At 37.1% G+C, this 22,133-nt stretch overlaps 1 protein-coding gene across 5 annotated transcripts in view; it reads right to left on the bottom strand.

Moving 5' to 3' along the window:
• Positions 1-22,133, bottom strand: part of RNF24 (ring finger protein 24) — a 93,643-nt gene that overhangs the window by 31,614 nt on the left and 39,896 nt on the right. For 2 of the 5 annotated variants that reach the window (XM_003411607.4, XM_064275834.1), the window contains exon 2: positions 2,096-2,245. In XM_003411607.4, coding sequence (XP_003411655.1) covers positions 2,096-2,238 — 143 coding nt within the window. In that variant the 5' untranslated portion in view covers positions 2,239-2,245. Of the gene's footprint in view, positions 1-2,095; positions 2,246-10,333; positions 16,783-17,046; positions 17,113-22,133 lie in introns of all 5 variants that reach the window. The other 3 variants (XM_064275833.1, XM_064275835.1, XM_010591547.3) reach the window with 3 other exon arrangements.

Below are 22,133 nucleotides of genomic sequence, written 5' to 3'. Positions count from 1 at the left end.
CCCCATCTCTTCACTTTGTTAGCCTGACTGATAAAATGAAGTACAAGGATAGTGTATGAAAATAATCGCTATCATTATTTTTCTCTTTGCTTTATTTGCTTAGTTATTAAAAGAAACACAATAGAGTTTCATAACTTATTTCTCAAAAAATTTACCCAGAATCACAACTGACATATTAGTGTTTTTCTTAAAAAAAAAAAAAAAGTTAAGAATTAATTCTTTGATATAGTAAAAAAAAACTAGATCATGAGTTATATATTTTAGGGTTAAATGTTTTATATATGTTAACCCTTAAGGTGCCCTGGTGGTGCAATGGTTAAACACTTGGCTGCTAGCTGAGAAACCAGCAGTTTGAACCCACTGGCCACTCTGCTGAAGAAAGACATGGTGGCAGTCTGTTTCCATAAAGATTTACAGCCTAGGAAACCCTATGGGGCTTCTATTCTGTCATATAGGGTTCGCTATGAGTTGGAATTGACTTGATGGTACCCAATAACAACAATACCCCTTCCTTAAAGGACATTTTCTGTTATATATTGTCATTATTTTTGTACTCTTTTAAAAAACAGTTTGATTTAAAATGTTAAATTCACAAATCATAGAGTTAAACCACCACTTGTAGAGGAATTATCAAGAAATACATCAGGTCTGAAAAAAGGGATTTATTTTAATGCTATGAGGTCCTATTTGGGCCATGGCTAATTCCCTATTTTTAAAACAAATGCTGAGTATTTACACACATTATTAAGCTAGTATTAAAAAAATATTTTAAAAAATTCTATGTATTCAGCATTTTGGAGCTTGGGTGGTGTACGCGGTTTGTGATTGGCTGCTAATCTAAAGGTTGGCAGATCAAATCCACCCAGCCACTCTGTGGAAGAAAGTCCTAGCGGACTGCTTCTGTAAAGATTACAGCCGAGAAATCCATATGGAGAAGTTCTACCCTATAACACATGGAGTCGCTATGAGTAAGAGGCTGACTCAATGGCAGCTAACAACAACAACAACAAAGAAATGTAAGAAAAAGGAGAATTTCTAGAAATAAACAGATTTTTTAAAAGTTGCATGTCAATACTGTAGTTATATTGCCCTCAAGTTTTTCATTTATTTTTCTGAGCAAGATCTAAAAATCATAAGCAGCCAATATATTGATATGATACAAGGATTTTGTAAAAACTTCAGAAAAGACCTTTTTTATGAGGAGTGTGAAAGCACTTGTCGGAAAATCAGAAATCATACACCAATTTTTTTTTGAATTTGACTAACAGTCAGTACTCATCCCCCCCAAAAAGGACTTATTGCTGAAAAGTATGTGATGATGGTATTTACCTTAGCTGTAACCTTATCCTGTGGCAAACACTAAATGTAAGATGTATAGCTGTTTAATAAAATTCAGTTTTCTAGTCTTATACTCCATAAAGCTCTTTGAAAATACAGTTACAAAGATTTTATAGCCTCAGTTAAATTAGGTCCTATTTAAAAATGTAAAATAGGGGAAATGCTTGTTTAAACAATTATAAGTCAGTCAAACATGGGTCTTTACTGGCCAAATTCATTACCACGCCAAGTGACACGTTATCCTTCCTCGCCGCCTGTACACGGCTGCGCAGCCTGTGCGGTGGTTAATGTTTTATGCAGATAATCAACTACCTGAACATCTGACAGTCTGACAACAAATTGACAGATCTGACAACAAATCTTGAAAGACCACAAGAAGCTTTTTAAAGGCATGGACCTTGTCTTCTAATCCCTAATGACTTTAGTTAAGAGTTTTGAAATTTCTGTGAAAGAAGATTAAATCTTGGGGCAAGATAATGAATGACATAGCCCATTTGGACCAGATGCTAATATGGTGCGAAAATAAGTGGGGACACTTTTTTCTTATAGAGTAAAATACTTCATCAGCAGATGGGACTGAAGATTGTATAAAGGTGTTTACTGACTGGTACTTGCAGAAGATTAAAATGCTGAGCCACCCTTCATTTTAGAAATTTCACTTATTATTGTACTTATAAAATTTTTTTTGAATCTGAGCGAAGAGAGTTGTGTGATTGCTTAAAATATTCTGAAGTGACAGAGAATGAAAACTGATTACCTAATCAAGTAGCAACAGAAGAGTAAACTAAGGATGAAGACGAATATAGCAGTGCCAAAAACCACAATATATATGTTGAGAGGCAGGTTCTGGAATCCGATGTTGGGCATCCTGAAGTTGTAATGAGGGAAATCCGAGCTCATGGATGAACTGTGGGGGAAGAAGAGCGGAAAAAAAAATCAGGTATAGAGATTATTATTTACATTTACAATACCTTATTATTTTTGCAAATGTACAGAGGTAAACGTTTTCTAAGGCTCTGCCCCATTTGAAACAAATAGGATAGGTGAAGTGTTAACAAGCTTGCCATTCATTCATCATTCCACAAATGGTTATGGAGCGCTTACTATGTACCTGGCACTATCCCAGGGACTGGAGGTGCTACATAAAAAGCTTTATAAGTTGCATTCATTCCCTAAAAGGCATTTTACTGAAATAATGCCAGTAATCAATAAACAAAAAAAATCCAACCTCAAAGAAGTGAAAAAAAAAAAAAACAAGTCTTCAGAGTTTAACCTTTAACTTTCAACCTTTAAGGCAGCAATACTTATAAAGGTAAAAAATTGTAAATAACTTAGATACCTCACAAGGAGATAATTATTAGATAATTATGTACAGTTATACGGTATATTATGAAGCCATGAAAACTACGTTTCCAAAGAATTTGAATGTCAAGAAAAACATAAAGATATGTGGGAAAAATTAAGTTGGATATAAATTGTATATAAAGTATGACCCCAATTTTGTAAAAAGTTAAAAAAGTTGGTGTGTATGTGTGTGTATATATACACGTATGTACATATATATGTGTGTATATATATATACACACACATATGTATATATATATGCATGTGTGTATTTGTGTATATATGTGTGCATATATGATCCTAAGGAGTGCTGGTGGTGCAGTGGTTAAGAGCTTGGCTGTTAACAAAAAAGACTGGCAGTTCAAACCTACTAGCTGCTCTGTGGTAGAAAGATGTGGCAGTCTGCTTCTGTAAAGGTTACAGCCTTCGAAACGCTATGGGGCAGTTCTGCTCTGTCCTATAGGGTCGCTATGAATCGGAATTGACCTGATGGCAACGGGTATATGTATGATATGATCTATATGTACGCATACATATAGATCTATGTATGCATACATATAGATCACACGCGTGTGTGTATGCATAGACATACAAAGAAAAAAGTCTGAAAAACAGCACATCAAAATGTTAACAGTCGCTTGTGTTTTACTAGTCATTTTGATTTTCTTTTAAATATTACTTTCACCAATAAAAATGATAATAAAAAAAGCAGCAGCAGCAGCTAACAGTTTTTAAATCCTCTTTACTAAATCAGGTGTAGTGGTTAAGTGCTACAGCTGCTAACCAAAGGGTCAGCAGTTCGCATCCGCCAGGCGCTCCTTGGAAACTCTATGGGGCAGTTCTACTCTGTCCTATAGGGTCGCTATGAGTTGGAATGGACTTGACGGTGCTGGGTTGGGTTATTAAATCAGAGCCTGTTCTAAGCATTTTACTGGCATTATTTTATTTAATCCTCACATCAAACTTCTACAATTTCCCCCCAATTGATACATAAGGAAACCCAAGCTTACAGAGATACCTGACTGGCCAAGTATGTATGGGAGCTGAGCTTCTACGGCTTCAAAGCCAGCGTTCTCAGCCTATATGTTCTAACCCATTGTCACTGAGTGCGTGTTACAGAGTAGAACTGAGCTCCGTAGGCTTTCTGGCTGTAATCTTTACAGAAGCAGATCTCCAGGCCTTTCTTCTACAGAGCTCCTGTGGGGGTTTGATCGGCCAACCTTTTGATTAGCAGCCAAGTGCAAACCGTTTGTACCACCCAGGGACCTTCTATATGCTCTACTGCCTTTCTTACGCGTTACTTTTATAATCGGAAAGTAGTAAATGTTGTTTAAACTTAAAAATGGTTCCATCTAGGTTGGTTTGTTTGGTAATACTTAACTGATTACTACACAGTTAAAATTCCAAGAATGGAGGCTGCTTCCTTCTTTAAAAAAAAATACAAAAAACCAAGCCTGTTGCCATCGAGTTGATTCCAACTCATAGTGACCTTATAGGACAGAGTAGAATTGCCCCATAGAGTTTCCAAGAAGCGCCTGGTGGATTTGAATTGCTGACCTTTTGGTAAGCAGCGCTTAACCACTACGCCACATGATTGAGTGGAAGAAGAGATATATATGGCTCATCACAACTTCTTGCTAGAGAACGTTCCTTGTCTTTGTGATTTCTTACAAAATAAAGGGCTCCTATTAGGCCTGTTTCTCAAGACTGTAGACTGATAATGGAATTATAACTATGACCGCTGTCAAAATCAAAACTAAACTAACCCAAAAAGCCACCAAATAAACAAAATGACACTTCTGCTTTTATTTATGCATGGTAAATTAAAAATATGCTCATAGATCTTTAAAGTCCTTGCTGACTCCTACAGGAGTATATTTATACAGTAAACACCACTGAGATGCTGATTTCGCTATATCTGAAACCTAAGTCGTCTTATTACTTTAATTTCCAGCCTCTAATAACTTATACCAGGAAGTTAATAGCTGCATAGAACAGCTTCATCCCATGGAGACTCCCCTCAAAATTTAATTACTTTTGAGCTTTCAGCCATTTTCTGGGTTCGTTCAATTAGAGCAAGTTCTTTTACTCAAATATTTAATTTCCTTTTTTCTACCCTCAGATCTTCCTTAGGAAGAGAGAGAAGGATACAGTTTAAGGAGTACTTTACCGAATATACCTAGAGCATATGCTGCAAAGTGATGAGAAAATTACGGCTGCACAAAACTTAGCTCTTCACTTGCACATGGCTTGGACAGGGCCTCACTTGGTGACACCTGCTATAGTCAAGACTTAAATAACTATCCTTCAATCCTTCAGAAATATCCCCCACCAGACAAACTGGGCTTGGCAAAATACTTCTCCTCTTAGGAAATAAGAGTTGAACATCTGCAAAAACTGACAGAACTGAAAGGAGAAATAAGCAAATCCACAATTATACTTGGAAACTTCAACACCCCATCTCAATACTTGATAGAATGACTAGATAGAAAACTAGCAAGAATAAAGAAAAACTCAACAAGACAGACCATATCCTGGGTCCCAAAACAAACTTTTAAAAACTGAAATCATACAGAGTGTGTTCTCCACACACACAGTGGAATAAAACTAGAAGCCGTTAACAGAAAAATCTCCAAACACTTGGAAACTAAATAACACACTTCTAAAGAATCCATGGGTCAAAAAGGAGGTGTCAAGGGAAATCAAAGAAAACAAAAAACACTGAATTAATTAAAACTGAAAATACAACATATCAAAATTTGTGGGACACAGTTACAGCAGTGTTGAGAGGGAAATCCATAGCATTAAATGTACACATACATTAGAAAAGTCTCAATAATCTAAGTTCCTACTTCAAGAATCTAGAAAAAGAACAAAACAAACTCAAGTAGAAGGAAGGAAATAATGAAGATAAGAGCAAAAAACAATGAAACTGAAAACAGGAAACCAATAGAGAAAATCAGTGAAATAAAAAGCTGAGTTAGTTTTTTGAAAAGATCATTAAGGCTGACAAATGTCTAGCAAGACTGACAAAGATAAAAAGAGAGAAGGTACACATTACTGATTTTAGGAATTAAACACGAGATATCACTAGAGACCCTGTAGGCATCAAAAGGACAGTAAGAGTATATACACATATACACACATACATTTAACAACAAATAAAAGACCAATTCCTCAAAAAACACAAATACCACAACTCGCCCTATATGAAACATAATTTGAATATCTCTGTAACTATTAAGGAAAATGAATTCGTAATTAAAAAATTCCCAAGACAGAAGGCTCCAGGCCCAGGTGATTTCACCATTCTACCAAATTTTAAAGAATTAATACCAATTCTAGACAATTTCTTGCAGAAAACAGAAGATGAAGGAGTACTTCCCAATTCATTTTTGAAGCCACTATTACCCTGGTATCAAAACCAGATAAAGACAGTGTCTCATGAATATAGACACAAAAACACTTAACAAAATATTAAAAAATAGAATGCAGCAATATATAAAAAGAATTACACACATGACCAAGTGAGATTTATTCCAAGTATGCAAGATGTTTCAACATTTAAACGTCAATCAGTGTAATGGGAAAAAAACCTAGTGATACTCTCCTGTAAAGATTATAGCCTAGAAAACCCTATGCGGCAGTTCTACTCTGCCACAAGGTTGCTATGAGTTGGAAATCGACTCGAAGGCACCCAACAACAACAACATAATGGCACATAACCATTTACAATTATTGTGTATTATGTTATTTTTACAGTGCTTGCTCTGCTTTTTTAAACATTCTTTTGCTATTTAGGAAGGCTTGTATTTTTATTCTAATGGTACCTTTATGTTAATATTTTTTTTTTTTTTACAGTGCCCTTAATTCCTTTTTTTCTTACTTTTTACAATCTGTCAGTTTTTTAAACAGTCTCCTTTGATTCCCACCTATTAACTTTACAATAGTCAATGATTTTATTCTACTTTCTTCCTTTTCCTCCCTTCTCCTTCTAGTTTTGAGCGTATTCTACTTTGTCAGAACGTATGGTATTTGTATATTCTTCAATCCATGTCCTCAAACTTCTTTTAGTTTTACTCCTACAACTGAATATATAAAATGCTCACTGTCAGTTCTTTTGCAATACTTTCTTTTAGTTGGGTGAATCTCATTCTGTAGTAGATTCTTTAGGAAGAGCACATGTCTATAGCAGTCCCTGAGTTCTGCCACATTCAAAACTGTGTCTGATGGCCTTGTAACTTGAAGGGCAAGTTGTATATACACACCCTTGGTTTACATTTTCTCCTTTAAGGTTCTTGAAAATGCTGCTCCAGTGCTGCCTTGCTTTATTTGTTATTGTTCTTCAGAAATCTGACGCTAGTCTAATTCCCTTGCCTTTGTAAGAAATATTTACCTTTCTGCCTGGATGCCTTGCGTTTTTTTTCTTTAAACAGTTTTACAAGGATATGTGTCACAGTTGATCGTTCTGGGTCAATTTTCCCAAATACCTGGTGGGCTCTTTCAATGTGTTTGTAGCTTCAGGTCTTTCATTTCTGGGATGTTTTCTTAGATTATGGTTTATAGTTTTAATATCAGTTCTGTTCCAATGTTTTGATTTTCTTCTTTAGGGCCAACGATAATAATGAATGTTCGACCTCCTTGACTGTCATACACTTCAACCAATTTCTCTCTGGCCCTTTTGTTTCTTTCTTGATCTCATTTTCCTTCTCTTGATTGTTTTCCTGCTTTTCTTTAATGTCCTTTATTTAAAGTTTTCATTTAAGTCTGTTCTCCCTTGTGTGCTTTTAATTTAGTCTTCATTTCTTAAACAATTTTATCTTTTCATTTCTTTCCTGAGTTGAATCAACTCATATTTAATTTCTTTCTCTTTTTGTCTCTTAGTTTTTGTATTTCTGATTTTTTTTTTTTTAATGTCCTCAAATTCTTATTTGAGGATATTTAACACACTTTGGAGTGTTGTGTTACAGTTTTTCTTTGACTTCAAGGTTGGTTTTTAGACAGATTTTTCATGAGTAGGAAAACTTGCATTTGCATTTTCTGACTTTTTGCAGTACTTTTTTTTATGTATACACGTAGACTTTTTTTGATTTCTATTCATTTTGTAGACAGAGTTCCTAGTTTAAGAGTGCCTCTCCTCTCAGTCTGCTTTCTTCTACGCAGTTTCTTTTATGAATTTGTATTGGTGGGGAGGGAATGGGGGTGAGGAAGGGTTAGCGTGTCTTGTTTTTCTTTGGTTTCTACAGGGTCCTTAATTTTCCCCTCATATAACCGTTTTTTCCTTCCCTGCCTCGTATCCAAGGTGTACCACCTCTTGTCTATATTCCTAATTCCCCCCAGAAGCACTGTTTCTCAGAGACTAATGCTTCCAGTCTACCATGTGGCCAGGGCTATAAACTGCCAAGTCCTAATCTGTGCTCAGTATTTTTGCATTTATTTTTTCACTCTTTCTGAGGGTGAAATTTTTTTTTTTTTATTTTAGATGAAGTTTTACAGAGCAAATCAGTTTCTCATTAAACAATTAATATACATACTGTTTTGTGACATTGGTTGTCACCCCATGACATGTCAACCAACACTCTCCCCTTCTCAATCTTCGGTTCCCCATTACCAGCTTTCCTGTCCCCTCCTGCCTTCTCATCCTTGCCCCTGGGCTGGTGTGCCCATTTAGTCTCGTTTTGTTTTATGGACCTATCTAATCTTTGGTTGAAGGGTGAACCTCAGGAGTGACTTCAGTGCTGAGTTAGAAGGGTGTTTGGGGGCCATACTCTAGGAGTTTCTCCAGTCTCTGTCAGACAAGTAATCTGTTTTTTTTGTGTGTGTGTGTGTGTGAGTTCGAATTTTGTTCTACATTTTCCTCCATCTCTGTCTGGGATCCTCTACTGTGATCCCTGTCACAGCAGTCAGTGGTTGTAGCCAGGCACCATCTGGTTGTGTTGGACTCAGTCTGGTGGAAGCTGTGGTGCTTGTGGTCCATTAGTCCTTTGGACTAATCTTTCCCTAGTGTGTTTAGTTTTCTTCATTTTCCCTTGCTCCAGACAGGGTGAGACCAGTGGAGCATCTTAGATGACTGCTGGCAAGCTTTTAAGACCTCAGACACTACTTACCAAAGTAGGATGTAGGACATTTTCTTTATAATCTGGGGGTGAATTTTGTCTATGCTTCCACTAAGTCCCCTGTGCCTGTCTGCTCTTTTTCACAGAGTCTTTTAAGCCTCCCCTCCCCTCCACAGGCGGAGGGTGGACAGTGGGATTTCTTTTAGAATTTGTTCATTTTTTCTTTCATTTACAAGTAATTTGACGGTTGCTGTGGTATTTCTTTCCTAGTAACGCTAATGTTGGAGACATGGATCCTGTATGGTTTTATTTATTCTCATTTATTTTACAGCTCTTTTGGGAGGGTTAGGGGAAATTTGGAGTCAGGCTACCTCTACTGTTCTCCAAACTTGGGAAGGTCCAACAATCCCTATTTTCAGACAACTATGACAACACTATAATTTTATACTTGAAAAGCTCAAGGGAGTCAGCTGAAAAACTGCTACACATTGTAAGAAAATTCAGTTATGTAGTGGGGTATAAAATTAATATACAGAAATCCATAATTTTCTTACATACAAACAGCTTGGAGGATATGATGGAGAGCCCCATATACAACAGGCTCAAGAACCGCCAACACAAAAACAAAAAATAAATGCCTAGAAATAACAAGAATTTTACAAAACCTATACACCAAAAAAACCCCGTTGAGTCAATTCCAACTCATAGTGACCCTATAGGACAGAGTAGAACTGCCCCATAGAGTTTCCAAGGAGCACCTGGCCCATTCGAACTGCCGACCCTTTGGTTAGCAGCCACAATACTTAACTATTACGCCACCAGGGTTTCCAAAAACCTATATAAGAAACATTTAAAAATAACCCTCAAGGATATAGAGTGGAATGAATGGAAATATGCATCACGCTCATAGATGGGAAGACTTAACATTATGAAGCTGTAAAATTTATAATTTAGTAAGAATTGACATAATCCAGTAAAAAGTTTTTTTTTTCTAGAACTAGAGACACATATTTCAAAGTTCAAATGGAAATGATAGCTAGATAAACTGATAAACAACAAAATTATAAACAGATACCATTACTTTAACATACTGAATCGGTAACATTCACACTGTGCTGGTGAAGGTATAAAAAACAGGCACTTTCATACACTACTGGTTGCAGTACAAATTTCTACACCACCTATAACCAAACAAACAAACAAACAAACAAAAAAACCCTGAAACCATTGCTATCAAGTCAATTCCGACTCATAGTGATGCTATAGGACAGAGTAGAACTGCCCTATGGGGTTTCCTGGTGGATTCGAACCGCTGACCTTTTGGTTAGCAGCCTTAGCTCTTAACTACTACACCGCCAGGGTTTCCACTCATGGAGGGCAATATAATCTCTCTCAGAATGCTTGTATCATTAGACCAAGAATTCTACATGGAAAATTACATAAGTACAAGGTTATTTACTGAAGCATTGTTTGTAATAGCAAAATACCAGCAGCCCAAATTTCAACAAGAGGGGATTGGTTAAATAATGTTATATTCATATAGCAGAGTATCAGGCAGTTGTAAAATGAAATGAAGATGTTCTCTGTGTACTTACATGGCAAGGTCTCAAAGCTATACTGCTCAGTGTAAAACAGCAAGGTCCAAAGTACTTAGCTTTAAAAACAATGGGAAAAATAGAAGGCGTTTGTATTGCTTGTGTATGCTGAAAGAGACCCAGCGCAGACACATAAGAAACATTGACTGTGACTGTCCATGCAGAAGAACAAATGGGGTAGGTGGGAAATAGGGAGATGGGGGAGAAGGACGTTTCACTGTGTAGCTTTTTATACTTTCTGGCTCCCCCCCCCTTACCATGTTAATATATTAACTTTTTAAAAATATCATATTAAAAACAAAAGTTAAATTATGAGACTAAAAAAAATCAATGTAATCCACCATAACTGGCTAAAGAAGAAAAATCACATGATCATATCAATTGATGCAAAAAAAAAAAGCATTTGACAAAATTCAATGTCTATTCATGATATAAACTCAGAAAAATAGGAATAGAGAGAAACTTCCTCAGCATGATAAAAAGTATCTACAAAAAAACCCTACAGCTAACATTCTTAACGGTGACTGAATACTTCAGACAACAAGGCAGGATGTTTGCTGCCACCACTCTCATCCAATGTAACGCTGTAAGTTCTAGCTAGTGTGAAATAAAAGGCATACAGATCAGAAGGAAGAAATCAAACTGCCCTTACTTACTGACAACATGACCATCTGACCATCTACATTAAAAAAAAAAAAGAACACAAGAAATCTACCAAATAACTCCTAGAACTAATAAGTGGGCTCAGCAAGGTTGCAGGATACAAGATACAGATGTAAAAATCAACCGTATTTCTATTAACTAGCATGGACTCTTACTCCTGTGTGTGTCTGTCTCTCTCTCCTTGTCTGTCTTCCCTTTTTATAAGACACTACTCAGAAGGGATTTTTACTCAGAAGGGATTAGGTTTAGGACACACCCTACTCCAGTATGCCCTCATTAATATAACAAAAGGAACCCTTTTACAGGTAGTTCAGCTTACAATATATTCGAGTTGCAACGAATCCCACTTACGACTCTCTGTTTTTTTCGGTACATCTTATCATTAGTAATATGTACCACATACAATGTTGCAGAGTGTAATTTATTGATGTTCTCATTCTCATGCCAACCCCCAAAGACAAATGAAGATTGGATTTATAAAGATACTCATAATAAAAGGCAATAATAATGAAAACCAAAAAAAAAAAAAAAAGTATTCAACTTACATCAGAACCGACTATATTTCCAAACAGGGTCACAATCACAGATACGAGGTCAAGATTTCAACATAAGTTTTAGGGAGACACAATTGCATTAACACTTATATTCATATAAAAAACCTGTACACAAATGTTCATGGCAGCTAATAGTCCAAAACTGGAAACAACCCTTATGTCTTCAGTGGGTGAATGGTATATCCACACTACGCACTACTACTTAGCAATAAAAAGGAATGAAATATTGATATACGGAACAACCTGGAAGACTCTCCAGAGAACTACACTGGGTGAAAAAACCCAATCCCAAAAAGTTACATACTGTATGATTATACTTATACAGAAACATTCTTCAAATGACAAAATTAGTAACAAGAACACATTAATGGTTGCTAGGGGTTATGGCGCTGCAGTGGTTAAGTGCTTGGCTGCTAACCAAGAGGTCCAGGGTTTGAATCTACCAGCTGCTCCACAGGATAAAGATGTGACACTTGGCTTCTGTAAAGATTTATAGCTTTGAAAACCCTATGGGGCAGTTTGACTCTGCCCTTATAGGGTTGCTGCGAGTTGGAATTGACTTGATGGCAACAGGTTGGGTTTTTTAGGGGTTACAGAGGGGATGGGGTGGGAGGGAAATGAGTATGATTACAAAAGGGAGCATGAGGGGACCCCTGTAGTGATAGAAGTGCTCTGTATCTTGACTGTATCAATGGCAATATCCTTGTTGTCATATTGTAATACAGTTTTACAAGACGTCACCATTAGAAGAAATTGCTCTGTATTAGTTCTTACAACTGCACGTGACTCTATAATTATCTCAAAAAAAAAAGAAAGAAAGAAAAAGACAGTGAAGCAACATCTATTGCTGCCTGAACTAAAAAACAAAGACCAAACCAGTTGCCACTGAGTCGACTCTGATTTGTGGCAAACCCATGCGTCCATGGGGTTTTCAAGGATATGACCTTCCGTAAGTAAATCCCCAGGCCTTTCTTTCCAATAGCTGTCGGAGTGAAAAGAACTGTGATGCTGTAAGTCTGGCATCCAGTCAAAAGATCCTTCATCTGAATAGGTTAAAAAAAAAAAAAGGTATTTTTGGACATGTCTTTTCTCTCTTTCTCTCTAGACAGATAATCATTCCACTAATTAAAATTCCCACACTAATTCAGACTAAGGCTTCAGATTATCTCATAAAAGCACAGAAGATGGGGATGGGGAGAAGGAAGCAAGTTAAATCATGCCAGTAGTTTCATTTTGAAAGGCTGTTCTATTTAATTCAGAAATTTGTTAGAAAAATATAACTTCGAATGCATATGTTACAATGTAGGAATGTGTAACGTTCATCACTAGCAGGAGGGAAAAGAAACAGAGAAACCTGGATCATTTCAGCAAAATCTAGAAATTAAAAGAAAAAAGGGACATCATAAGAAAGCAAATCAAAGAAATACAAACAAAAGTGGTAGGATGAGATAAAAAAATTAATTATGAGAAAAATGACCCGCGGCTCTCGGGGAGAAAGATGTGGCACTCTGCTTCCAGAGATTTACAGCCTTGGAAACCCTATGGGGTAGCTATGAGTCGGAATCAACTCGGCAGCAGCGGGTTTTATTAATAGAAATACTAAGACTACATAAAGGCTATATCCAGCTATACGCTGTTTATAAGAAAATCCTTAAAATGATTCTAAAAAGATTTAAATGGGGGCAGGGATAAGAAAAAGTACAAAAATACAGCAGGCAAATATTATCAGAGAGAAAACTAGAGTGCCAGTTTAAAACAAAGTAGAATGAAGGCCAAAAAAAGTTATATGGAATAATGATATTTTACAGTGATAAAATAATCTTCAGAGAAGATATAGCAGACACAAATATTTACTTAACAGAATATCAAAATAGAGAAGCAAATGTTATTAGAAACATAGTTAAGAATTTGGTAAAAAACATAATCATGGTGGGCATCTATCATTACCTCTCAGGATTTAAAGACCAGTAGTCAAAGAGAGAGGAGCCCTGGTGGCACAGTGGTTAAGTTACGGCTGCCAACCAAAAGGCTGGCAGTTCAAATCTACCAGCTGCTCCTTGGAAACCCTATGAGACAGTTCTACTCTGTCCTATAGGGTCGCTATGAGACGGAATCGACTCGACAGCAATGGGAGTTAAAGAGAAGAGCCCTGGTGGTGCACTGGTTAAGTGCTATGGCTGCTAACCAAAAGGTCGCAAACCCTATAGGGCAGAGTTCTACTGTGTCCTACTGGGTCGCTATGACAGAATAGACCCGACTGCAATGGGTTTGGTTTAGTCAAAGAGAGAAGACAGAGCATAGGATAGAAACAATACTATTAGTAAATAAATATACATTCAGAGCTTTGTATCTAACAGAGAAAACACATTCTTTTCAAATAAACCAAAAGCCTCTATATTTAGACAAACTGTTTATTACGGCATCAAAAAGCATTCCAAAGAATAGAAATCTTGGAGGCCACATTCTGTGCCCATAATGCAATAAATTAACTCAACAATAAAAAGATTTTTTAAAAATTTAGAAATTAAAAAAACAATCTTGAAAGTGACCTGGGTCTAAGAAGTAATCCAAACAAATCATACACAATTTAGAAATGGGTCACACTGGGAGAAAAAACCTTGTGCTGAGAAAAAAACTCACAACCTTCAATACTTGTATTATCAACCTAAAAAGGAATAATGAAAAGAATTCAACTTTATAAATAAGAAAAAGAATAAATCAAATAAAATAAATCAGGAGAGGGCATTAATAAAAGTCAAAACAAAAATCAATGAATTAAAATAAAAAAACAAACAAAAAATCCAGAATGGAAGTGAAATCAACCAAACAAAATATTAAGAATGTGAAAGAACTGAAAATTATTGCTATCGAGAGATTAAACAAACAAAAAAAATTCTTAAGAAAAATAAAATATTAACTTTAAAATCTAGATTAAATGGATAATTTTTATAGGAATATAAGTAACTACAACTGGCTCAAGAAGAAAACCTGAAAATGTAGAAATCTGCCTTCACAAAAAGGCCTCAAGCCCTGATGGCAAAAGCTCTAACTTTGCCCAGATAATTCCTCTGCTACGGACACTGATCCAGAGCACTGGAAAAACCACGGAAAGAAGCCCAACTCATTTAAGGCGGGACGCATAATCCTGAAGCCAAAACCAACTGTATATACAGTGGAGTTCACAGACTGCAGGCCTATGGGCTGAATCTGGCCTGCAAATGTGTTTTAAAAATTGAGATAAATATTTAAATTAAGGAGATGGAACATTAAATATGCAATTTCTAGCTTTACGTGGAAAAAGGCCAGAGGATCTGTTAGCTCCGTGCTTCATTCCTGCAGCAATTGCTTGGAGCTGAGTGGCCTTGGTATCCCAAGGCTACCATGTTGTTGTACAACCAGGGTTGGGGGAGATTCTTTCAGGCTACAGTGTGAGTGCGGCTGCTGCGCCTGGGTCAGCCGGACCCCCAAACCCATTGCTGTTCGATTCAGACTCACAGCGACAATTTCTACCATGCCCTATCACTCTTCTGCAGCCTAACCTTGAATCAGGAAACCCTGGTGGCATAGTGGTTAAGTGCTACAGCTGCTAACCAAAAGGTTGGCAGTTCAAATCCGCCAGGTGCTCTTTGGAAACTCTATAGGGCAGTTCTGCTCTGTCCTACAGGGTCGCTATGAGTCAGAATCGACTCCATGCACTGGGTTTAACCTTGAATCAAATGTTGGCTGCCACTGGGTGCTGTGCTTATGCTGTGATTTTCCTCGGAGTAGATAAATAATTACACTTCTATCAAACAATGACAACGACAACGACAAAATAAAAGAAACTGAGGGCTACATGGTTTTGTCTTCTACCCAATGTACTTAACTCATTCAATTTCTTGCTGGCCCCTGTTGGCACTGAGTTTGTGTCCTTGCTTTACGGTTTCTACCTTTGCTTTCCCCACACCAGATTCCAGAAATATCCACTTACGGTCCTATTAATACTTACATGGTCTTGCTTCTTAAATTTAAATGTTTAATTCATTTGAATTTATGGCATGGAAAAAAGACCTAAAATTGTTTTTCCAAATGGTTAGTCATCTGTTCCAATAGCATTTATGAAACTGTCTTAAATGCTACCTTTTTTATAGTCACTTCTTACTCATACTTGGGTATGTTTCTAGCTTCTGCAGTCTGTTCCCTTTTCCTGTCTATTAAGTTCTGCATTAGTATCTCAATGTTTTGTTTCAATAATTTTAGCATACCTATAATTCATACATGGTAGGGCAATATTTCCATCATTACCCTTCTTTTTAAAAAATATTTTCAAGGCTTTTTCTTATGCAATCTTTTTTTGGATAAACAAACTAAAAAAAAAATCCTTTTGGGAAGATGAACGGAAGTATATTAAACTTATAGCTCATTATTTATAAGGAGAATGGGTCTTTCTATCTGGGCATATGATACAGTTCTTCATTTATTCTAGTCTTATTTTATGCCTTTCAGTAGCTTTGTATAGCTTTACTCATACAGGCTTTGTACTTTTCTTCAGTTTATTCCCAGTTATTATGTCTATTTTTGTTGCTATTATGAATGAGATCTTTTTTCCATTATATTTTCTAAACTGGTTATTCCTGCCATGGAAAAAACTACTGCTTTTTGTATATTTATTTTGCAGCCTAATTTGGAAAAAAATTTAGGGCAGGTGCAACACATTGCCTGTCATAGAAATAAATCTTAATAAACCACCCACAGAGCACCCAGTGCTTAGAAGTGAGCACTCCAAGAAAAACTAGCTGCAAAATATACACCAAGGTAACCAAATAAAGGAACTTTCTTAGGGGCTTTTTATTTACATAGCACCTAAAATAATTATTAAAAAAATTCATCACCAAATCTAATGTTTGTTTCAGACTAGCTGATCTTCAGTTCATTTTTCTGATTACAAGTAACAAACTGGCAAACTGTCTCTCAAGGCTCTGCCCAAATGAAGTTGTGAAAACACACTACCTATGCTTTAGCAGATGTGCCCTTTTTGTGTTCTAGCCTATCCAAAGGTGGTCTCACTAACATTTTATAAACTAAGAGGAAACTACACAGATGATATAATCCTATAAAAAAAATATATGTATATTTTTTTATAGAGCATCACAAGAAATCTCCTAGAGCTAATAAACAAATTCAGCAAAGTGGCAGGGTACAAGGTCGACACGTAAAAAACAGCTGCGTTTCCATACACCAGCAATGAGCAATCTGAAAAGGAAAATAAGAAAACAATTCCATTTACAATAGAATCTAAAAGAATAAAACAAAACCAAACCAGTTGCTGTTGAGTCGATTCTGACTCATAGTGACCCCATGTGTTTCAGACTAGAACTGTACTCCACACGGTTTTTTTTTTAAATTTTTATTTTCCACAGGGTTTTTGATGGCTATGATTTTTTAAAGCTTATTTAACCAAAAAACAAACAAAAAAAATTTCTTCCAGGCACCTTTGGGTAGATTCGAACTACCAACCTTTCAGTTAGAAGCCGAGGACTTAACCTTCTGTGCTACCCAGGGACTCTTGAAAGAATAAAATACCTAGGAATAAATTTAACGAGGGAAGTAAAAGATTAGTACACTGAAAATTGATGAAAGAAATTAAAGAAGACCTAAATAAGTGGAAGGGCATTCCATATTCATGAGTTGGAAGACTTAACATTATGATGCCCATACTATCCAGAGTGATCTATAAATTCAATGTAATCCCAATCAAAATTCCAAGAGTCTTCTTTGCAAAATGAGAAAACCAATCCTCAAATAGCTAAAGCAATCTTGAAAAAACAGCTGGACCGATACCTCATATCATAAACAAAAATTAACTAAACAGTGAATCAACAACCTAAACATAAGAACTAAAACCATAAAACTCTTAGAACAATTCATTGGGGGTAATGTTTTATGACCTAGTTTTCAACAGTGGATTCTTAGATATGATAACCACTAATAAACTTTAATCTCTGTGCATTTACCTATTCTAGGTATTTCACATAAATGGGATTATACAATATTTGTCCTTTTGTGCCTGATATCTCACTCAACATACATTTCCAAGCCTCATACACGTTGTAGCATGTATCAGAACTTCACTTTTCTTTAAGGGTGATAATATTCCATTGTAGGTACATATGACATTTTGTTAATCCATTAATCTGTTGATGGACATTTGGGCTGTTTCCACCTCTTGGCTATTGTGAATAGTACTGCAATGAACACTGACCTACAAGTATCTGTTTGCATCCCTGTTTTCAAGCCTTTTGGGTATATGTCTAGGAGTAGAATTTCTGGGTCATACACTAATTCTACGTTTAACTTTTTGAGGAACAACCAAACTGTTCTCTACAGCGGCTATACCATTTTACAAACCCACCAACAATGGACGAGGGTTCCAATTTCTCCACATCCTCGCCAACAGTTTTATGTTTTTCTGATAAGTGTCAGCCTAGTGGAGATGAAGTTATCTCAAGCAGGTTTTGATTTGCATTTCCCTCATGACCAATGACGTTCATCATCTTTTAATGAACTATTGAGCATTTGTACACCTCCTTTGGCGAGCCATCTATTCAAATACTTGGCCTTTAAAAAAAATTTTTTTTATTTCATTGCTTTTGTTGAGCTTTTTACCCAGCAAAACATACGCCAATTCCACAGCTTCTACACGTACCATTTAGTGACAGTGATTACACTCTTCTGAGTTGTGCAACCACTCTCACTCTCCTTTTCTGAGCTGTTTCTCCCCCGTTAGCATACATTCCCTGTCCCCTGAAGTTCCTGTCTAATCTTTGGAGTTACTGTTGGCAATTTGATCCTATACACATAGTTCTTCAGAGAGCATAATACTCAAGGCAGACATCTTTTACTAGGTAAGCTGTTGTTCGGTTTTAAGAAGACTTCAGGGGAGACTTTTGGTTTAAGGTTTAAAGATTATCACAGGGCAATAGTTTCCGGGGTTCATCTAACCTTCATGGCTTCAGGAAGTTTGGAGTCCATGACAATTTGAAATTCTACCCTGCATTTCTCCCCTTTTGATCAGGATTCTTCTACAGAATTGTTTATCAAAATGTTCAGTAATAGTAGGTGGCCACCATCCAATTCTTCCAGTCGCATGACAAAGGTGGCAGCTGTTCCTGGAGGCAGTAAGCCACACATTCCATATCTTCCTTCTATTCCTGACTCCTTCTTCCTCTGATGCTCCAGGCAAATAGAGAACAATTGTTGTGCCCTGGATGGCCACCCGCAAGCTTTTAAGAACCCCGGCACTATGCAACAAACCAGGAGGTAGGGCAGAAGTGCTAAATATGTTATTAGGCCAGTTAACTGGGGTGTCCCATGAAACCACGACCCTAAATCTCCAAACCAAGAAATCAAATCCCATGAGGTTTTTTGTTGTACACAGGCAGCCTCAGCAGCTACTCTTTTTTCTTCTTGTTGTAAATACATCTATGACACAATTTTTGCCATTTCAACTTTTTACAGGTGTACAACTTACTGACAGCACTTACAATAATTAGCTGTGCGACCCTACCCTTAACACAATTTTTCCATCACCATTAACCCCCTCCTTTTCGGCTCCCTCCTCCCCTAATAAGCCACTAATAAACTTTGTTCTCTATACATTTACCTTTTTTTAGTCTTTTTATCTAAGTGAGGCCATACAATATTTGTCCTTTTGTGACTGACTTATTTCAGTCAGCATAATGTCTTCTAGCTCCATCCATGTGCTAGCATGTATCAAGACTTCATTTCTCTTACTGGCTAAGTAGTATTCCACTGTATTTGTCTTAGTTATCTAGTGCTGCTATAACAGAAATACCACAAGTGGATGGCTTTAACAAATAGAAGTTTATTCTCTCACAATCCAAGGCTAGAAGTCCAAATTCAGGGCATCGGTTCCAGGAGAAGTCTCTCTCTCTGTCAGCTCTGGAGGAAGGTCTTTGTCATCAATCTTCCCTTGGTAGAGGAGCTTCTCTGCGCAGGAACCCCAGGTCCAAAGGACGCGCTTTGCTCCCAGTGCTGCTTTCTTGGTGGTATGAGGTCCCCATGTCTCTCTTCTTGTTCCTCTCTTTTACATCTAAACAGATTGACTGAAGACACAATCTAATCTTATGGATCTCATCAACATAACTGCCGCCTAATCCATCTCATTAACATCATAATGATAGAATTTACAACGCACTGGAAAACATCAGTCATGAAATGGAGGACAACCACACAATACTGGGAATAATGACCTAAGCTGACACGTATTTTAGGGGGACACACTTCAATCCATGACAGTGTGTATGTTCCAAATTTTGTTGATTCATTCATCCACTGATGGGCATTTGGGTTATTTCCACCTTTTGGCCATTGTGAATAGTGCTGCAATGAACATTGGTGTACAAGTCCGTTTAAGTCTGCTTTCAAGTTTTCTAGGTATATACCTAGGAGTAGAATTGCTGGGTCATATAGTAGTTCTATTTTTAGTTTTTTGAGGAACCGCCATGCTGTTTTCCACAATGGCTCTACCATTTTGCGTTCCAACCAGCAATGAATAATAGTTTCAATTTCTCCATATCCTCACTAACATTTATTTATTTTTAAAAAAACTTTGCCATCCTAGTGGGAGTGAAATATTTTTATTGTGCTTTAAGTGAAAATTTATAATCAAGTCAGTCTCTAAAACAAAAATTTACATACACCTTGCTATGTACTCCTAATTGCTTTCCCCCTAAAGAGACAGCACACTCCTTTCCTTCTCTCCACCATGTATTCCCTGTGTCCATTCAGGCAGTTTCTGTCCCCCTCTGCCTTCTCATCTCCCCTCCAGACAGGGGCTACCCACATAGTCTCATGTGTCTACTTAAGCCAAGAAGCTTACTCCTCACCAGTATCATTTTCTATCTTACAGTCCAGTCCAAGCCCTGTCTGAAGAGTTGGCTTTGGGAATGGTTCCTGTCTTGGGCTAACAGCAGGTCTGGGGACCATGACCTCCGGAGTCCTTCTAGTCTCAGTCAGACCATTACATCTGGTCTTTTTATGAGAATTTGAGGTCTGCATCCCACTGCTCTCCTGCTCCATCAGGGATTCTGTTGTGTTCCCTGTCAGGGCAGTCACTGGTTGTAGCCGGGCACCATCTAGTTCTTCTGGTCTCAGGCTGATGTAGTCTCTGCTTTATGTGCCCCTTTCTGTCTCTTGGGCTCATAATTACCTTGTGTCTTTGCTGTTCTTCATTCTCCTTTGCTCAAGCTGGGTTCAGAACAATTGATGGATCTTAGAAGGCTGCTTGCTAGCATTTAAGACCCCAGGCACCACTCACTAAAGTCAGATGCAGAATGTTTTCTTAATAGATTTTATTATGCCAGTTGACTTAGATGTCCCTGAAACCACGGTCCCCAGACTCCTGCCCCTGCTACTCTGGCCTTTGAAGAATTCAGTTTATTCAGGAATCTTCTTTGGTTTTGGTTTAGTCCAGTTGTTCTGACCTCTCCTGTATTGTGTGTTGTCTTTCTCTTCACCTAACATAGTTCTTGTCTACTACCAAATTAGTGAGTACCCCTCTCCCTCCCTCCCTCCCTCCCTCCCTCTCCACCCTCGTAACCATCAAAGAATATTTTCTTCTCTGTTTAAACTATTTCTTGAGTTGTTATAATAGTGGTTTCATACAATATTTGTCCTTTTGCAACTAATTTCACTCAGCACTATGCCTTCCAGATTCCTCCATGTTATGTTTCACAGATTCATCACTGTTCTTTATTGATGCATAGTATTCCACTGTGTGAATATATCATAATTTATCCATTCATCCATTGATGGGCACCTTGGTTGCTCCCATCTTTTTGCTATTGTAAACAGTGATGCGATGAACACGGGTATGAATGTATCTGTTTGTGTAAAGGCTCTTATTTATCTAAGATACATTCCAAGGAGTGGGACTGCTGGATCGTATGGTAGTTCTGTTTCTAGCTCTTTAAGGAAGCACCAAATCAATTTCCAAAGAGGTTGTGCCATTTTACATTCCCACCAGCAGTGTATAAGTGTTCCAATCTCTCCACAGCCTCTCCAACATTTATTATTTTGTGTTTTTTGGATTAATGCCAGTCTTGTTGGAGTGAGATGAAATCTCACTGTAGTTTTGATTTGCATTTCTCTAATGGCTAATGATCGTGAGCATTTCCTCAGGTATCTGTTATCTGCCTGTAGCAGGCTGTTTTGATCACTGTAGTTGTACAGTGTGTTTTAAAATCAGGATGTGTGAGTTCTCCTACTTTGTTTTCAACATTACTTCAATTATTTGGGGCCTCCTGCCACTCCATAGAAAGTTGAGAATTGGTTTTTCTATTTCTGTAAAGATGGCTGTTGGGATTTTAATTGGGATTGTGCTGTATCAATAGATCACTCTGAGTAGTATTGGTATCCTAACAATATTAAGTTTTCCAATCCATAAACATGGAAAATCTTTCAATTTATTTAAGTCTTTGTTATTTTCTTTCAGCATAGTTTCATAGGTTTCATTGTATAAGTCCTACACATTCCTGGTTAGATTTATTTCTAGGTATTTTATTCTCTTAGATGCTATTGTA

Source organism: Loxodonta africana, chromosome 24 (assembly GCF_030014295.1).
Source record: "Loxodonta africana isolate mLoxAfr1 chromosome 24, mLoxAfr1.hap2, whole genome shotgun sequence".
NCBI classification, from domain to species: Eukaryota; Metazoa; Chordata; class Mammalia; order Proboscidea; family Elephantidae; genus Loxodonta; species Loxodonta africana.
The sequence above is the reverse complement of the archived record's forward strand: the minus strand, read 5'-3'. Positions and strand labels throughout refer to the sequence as shown.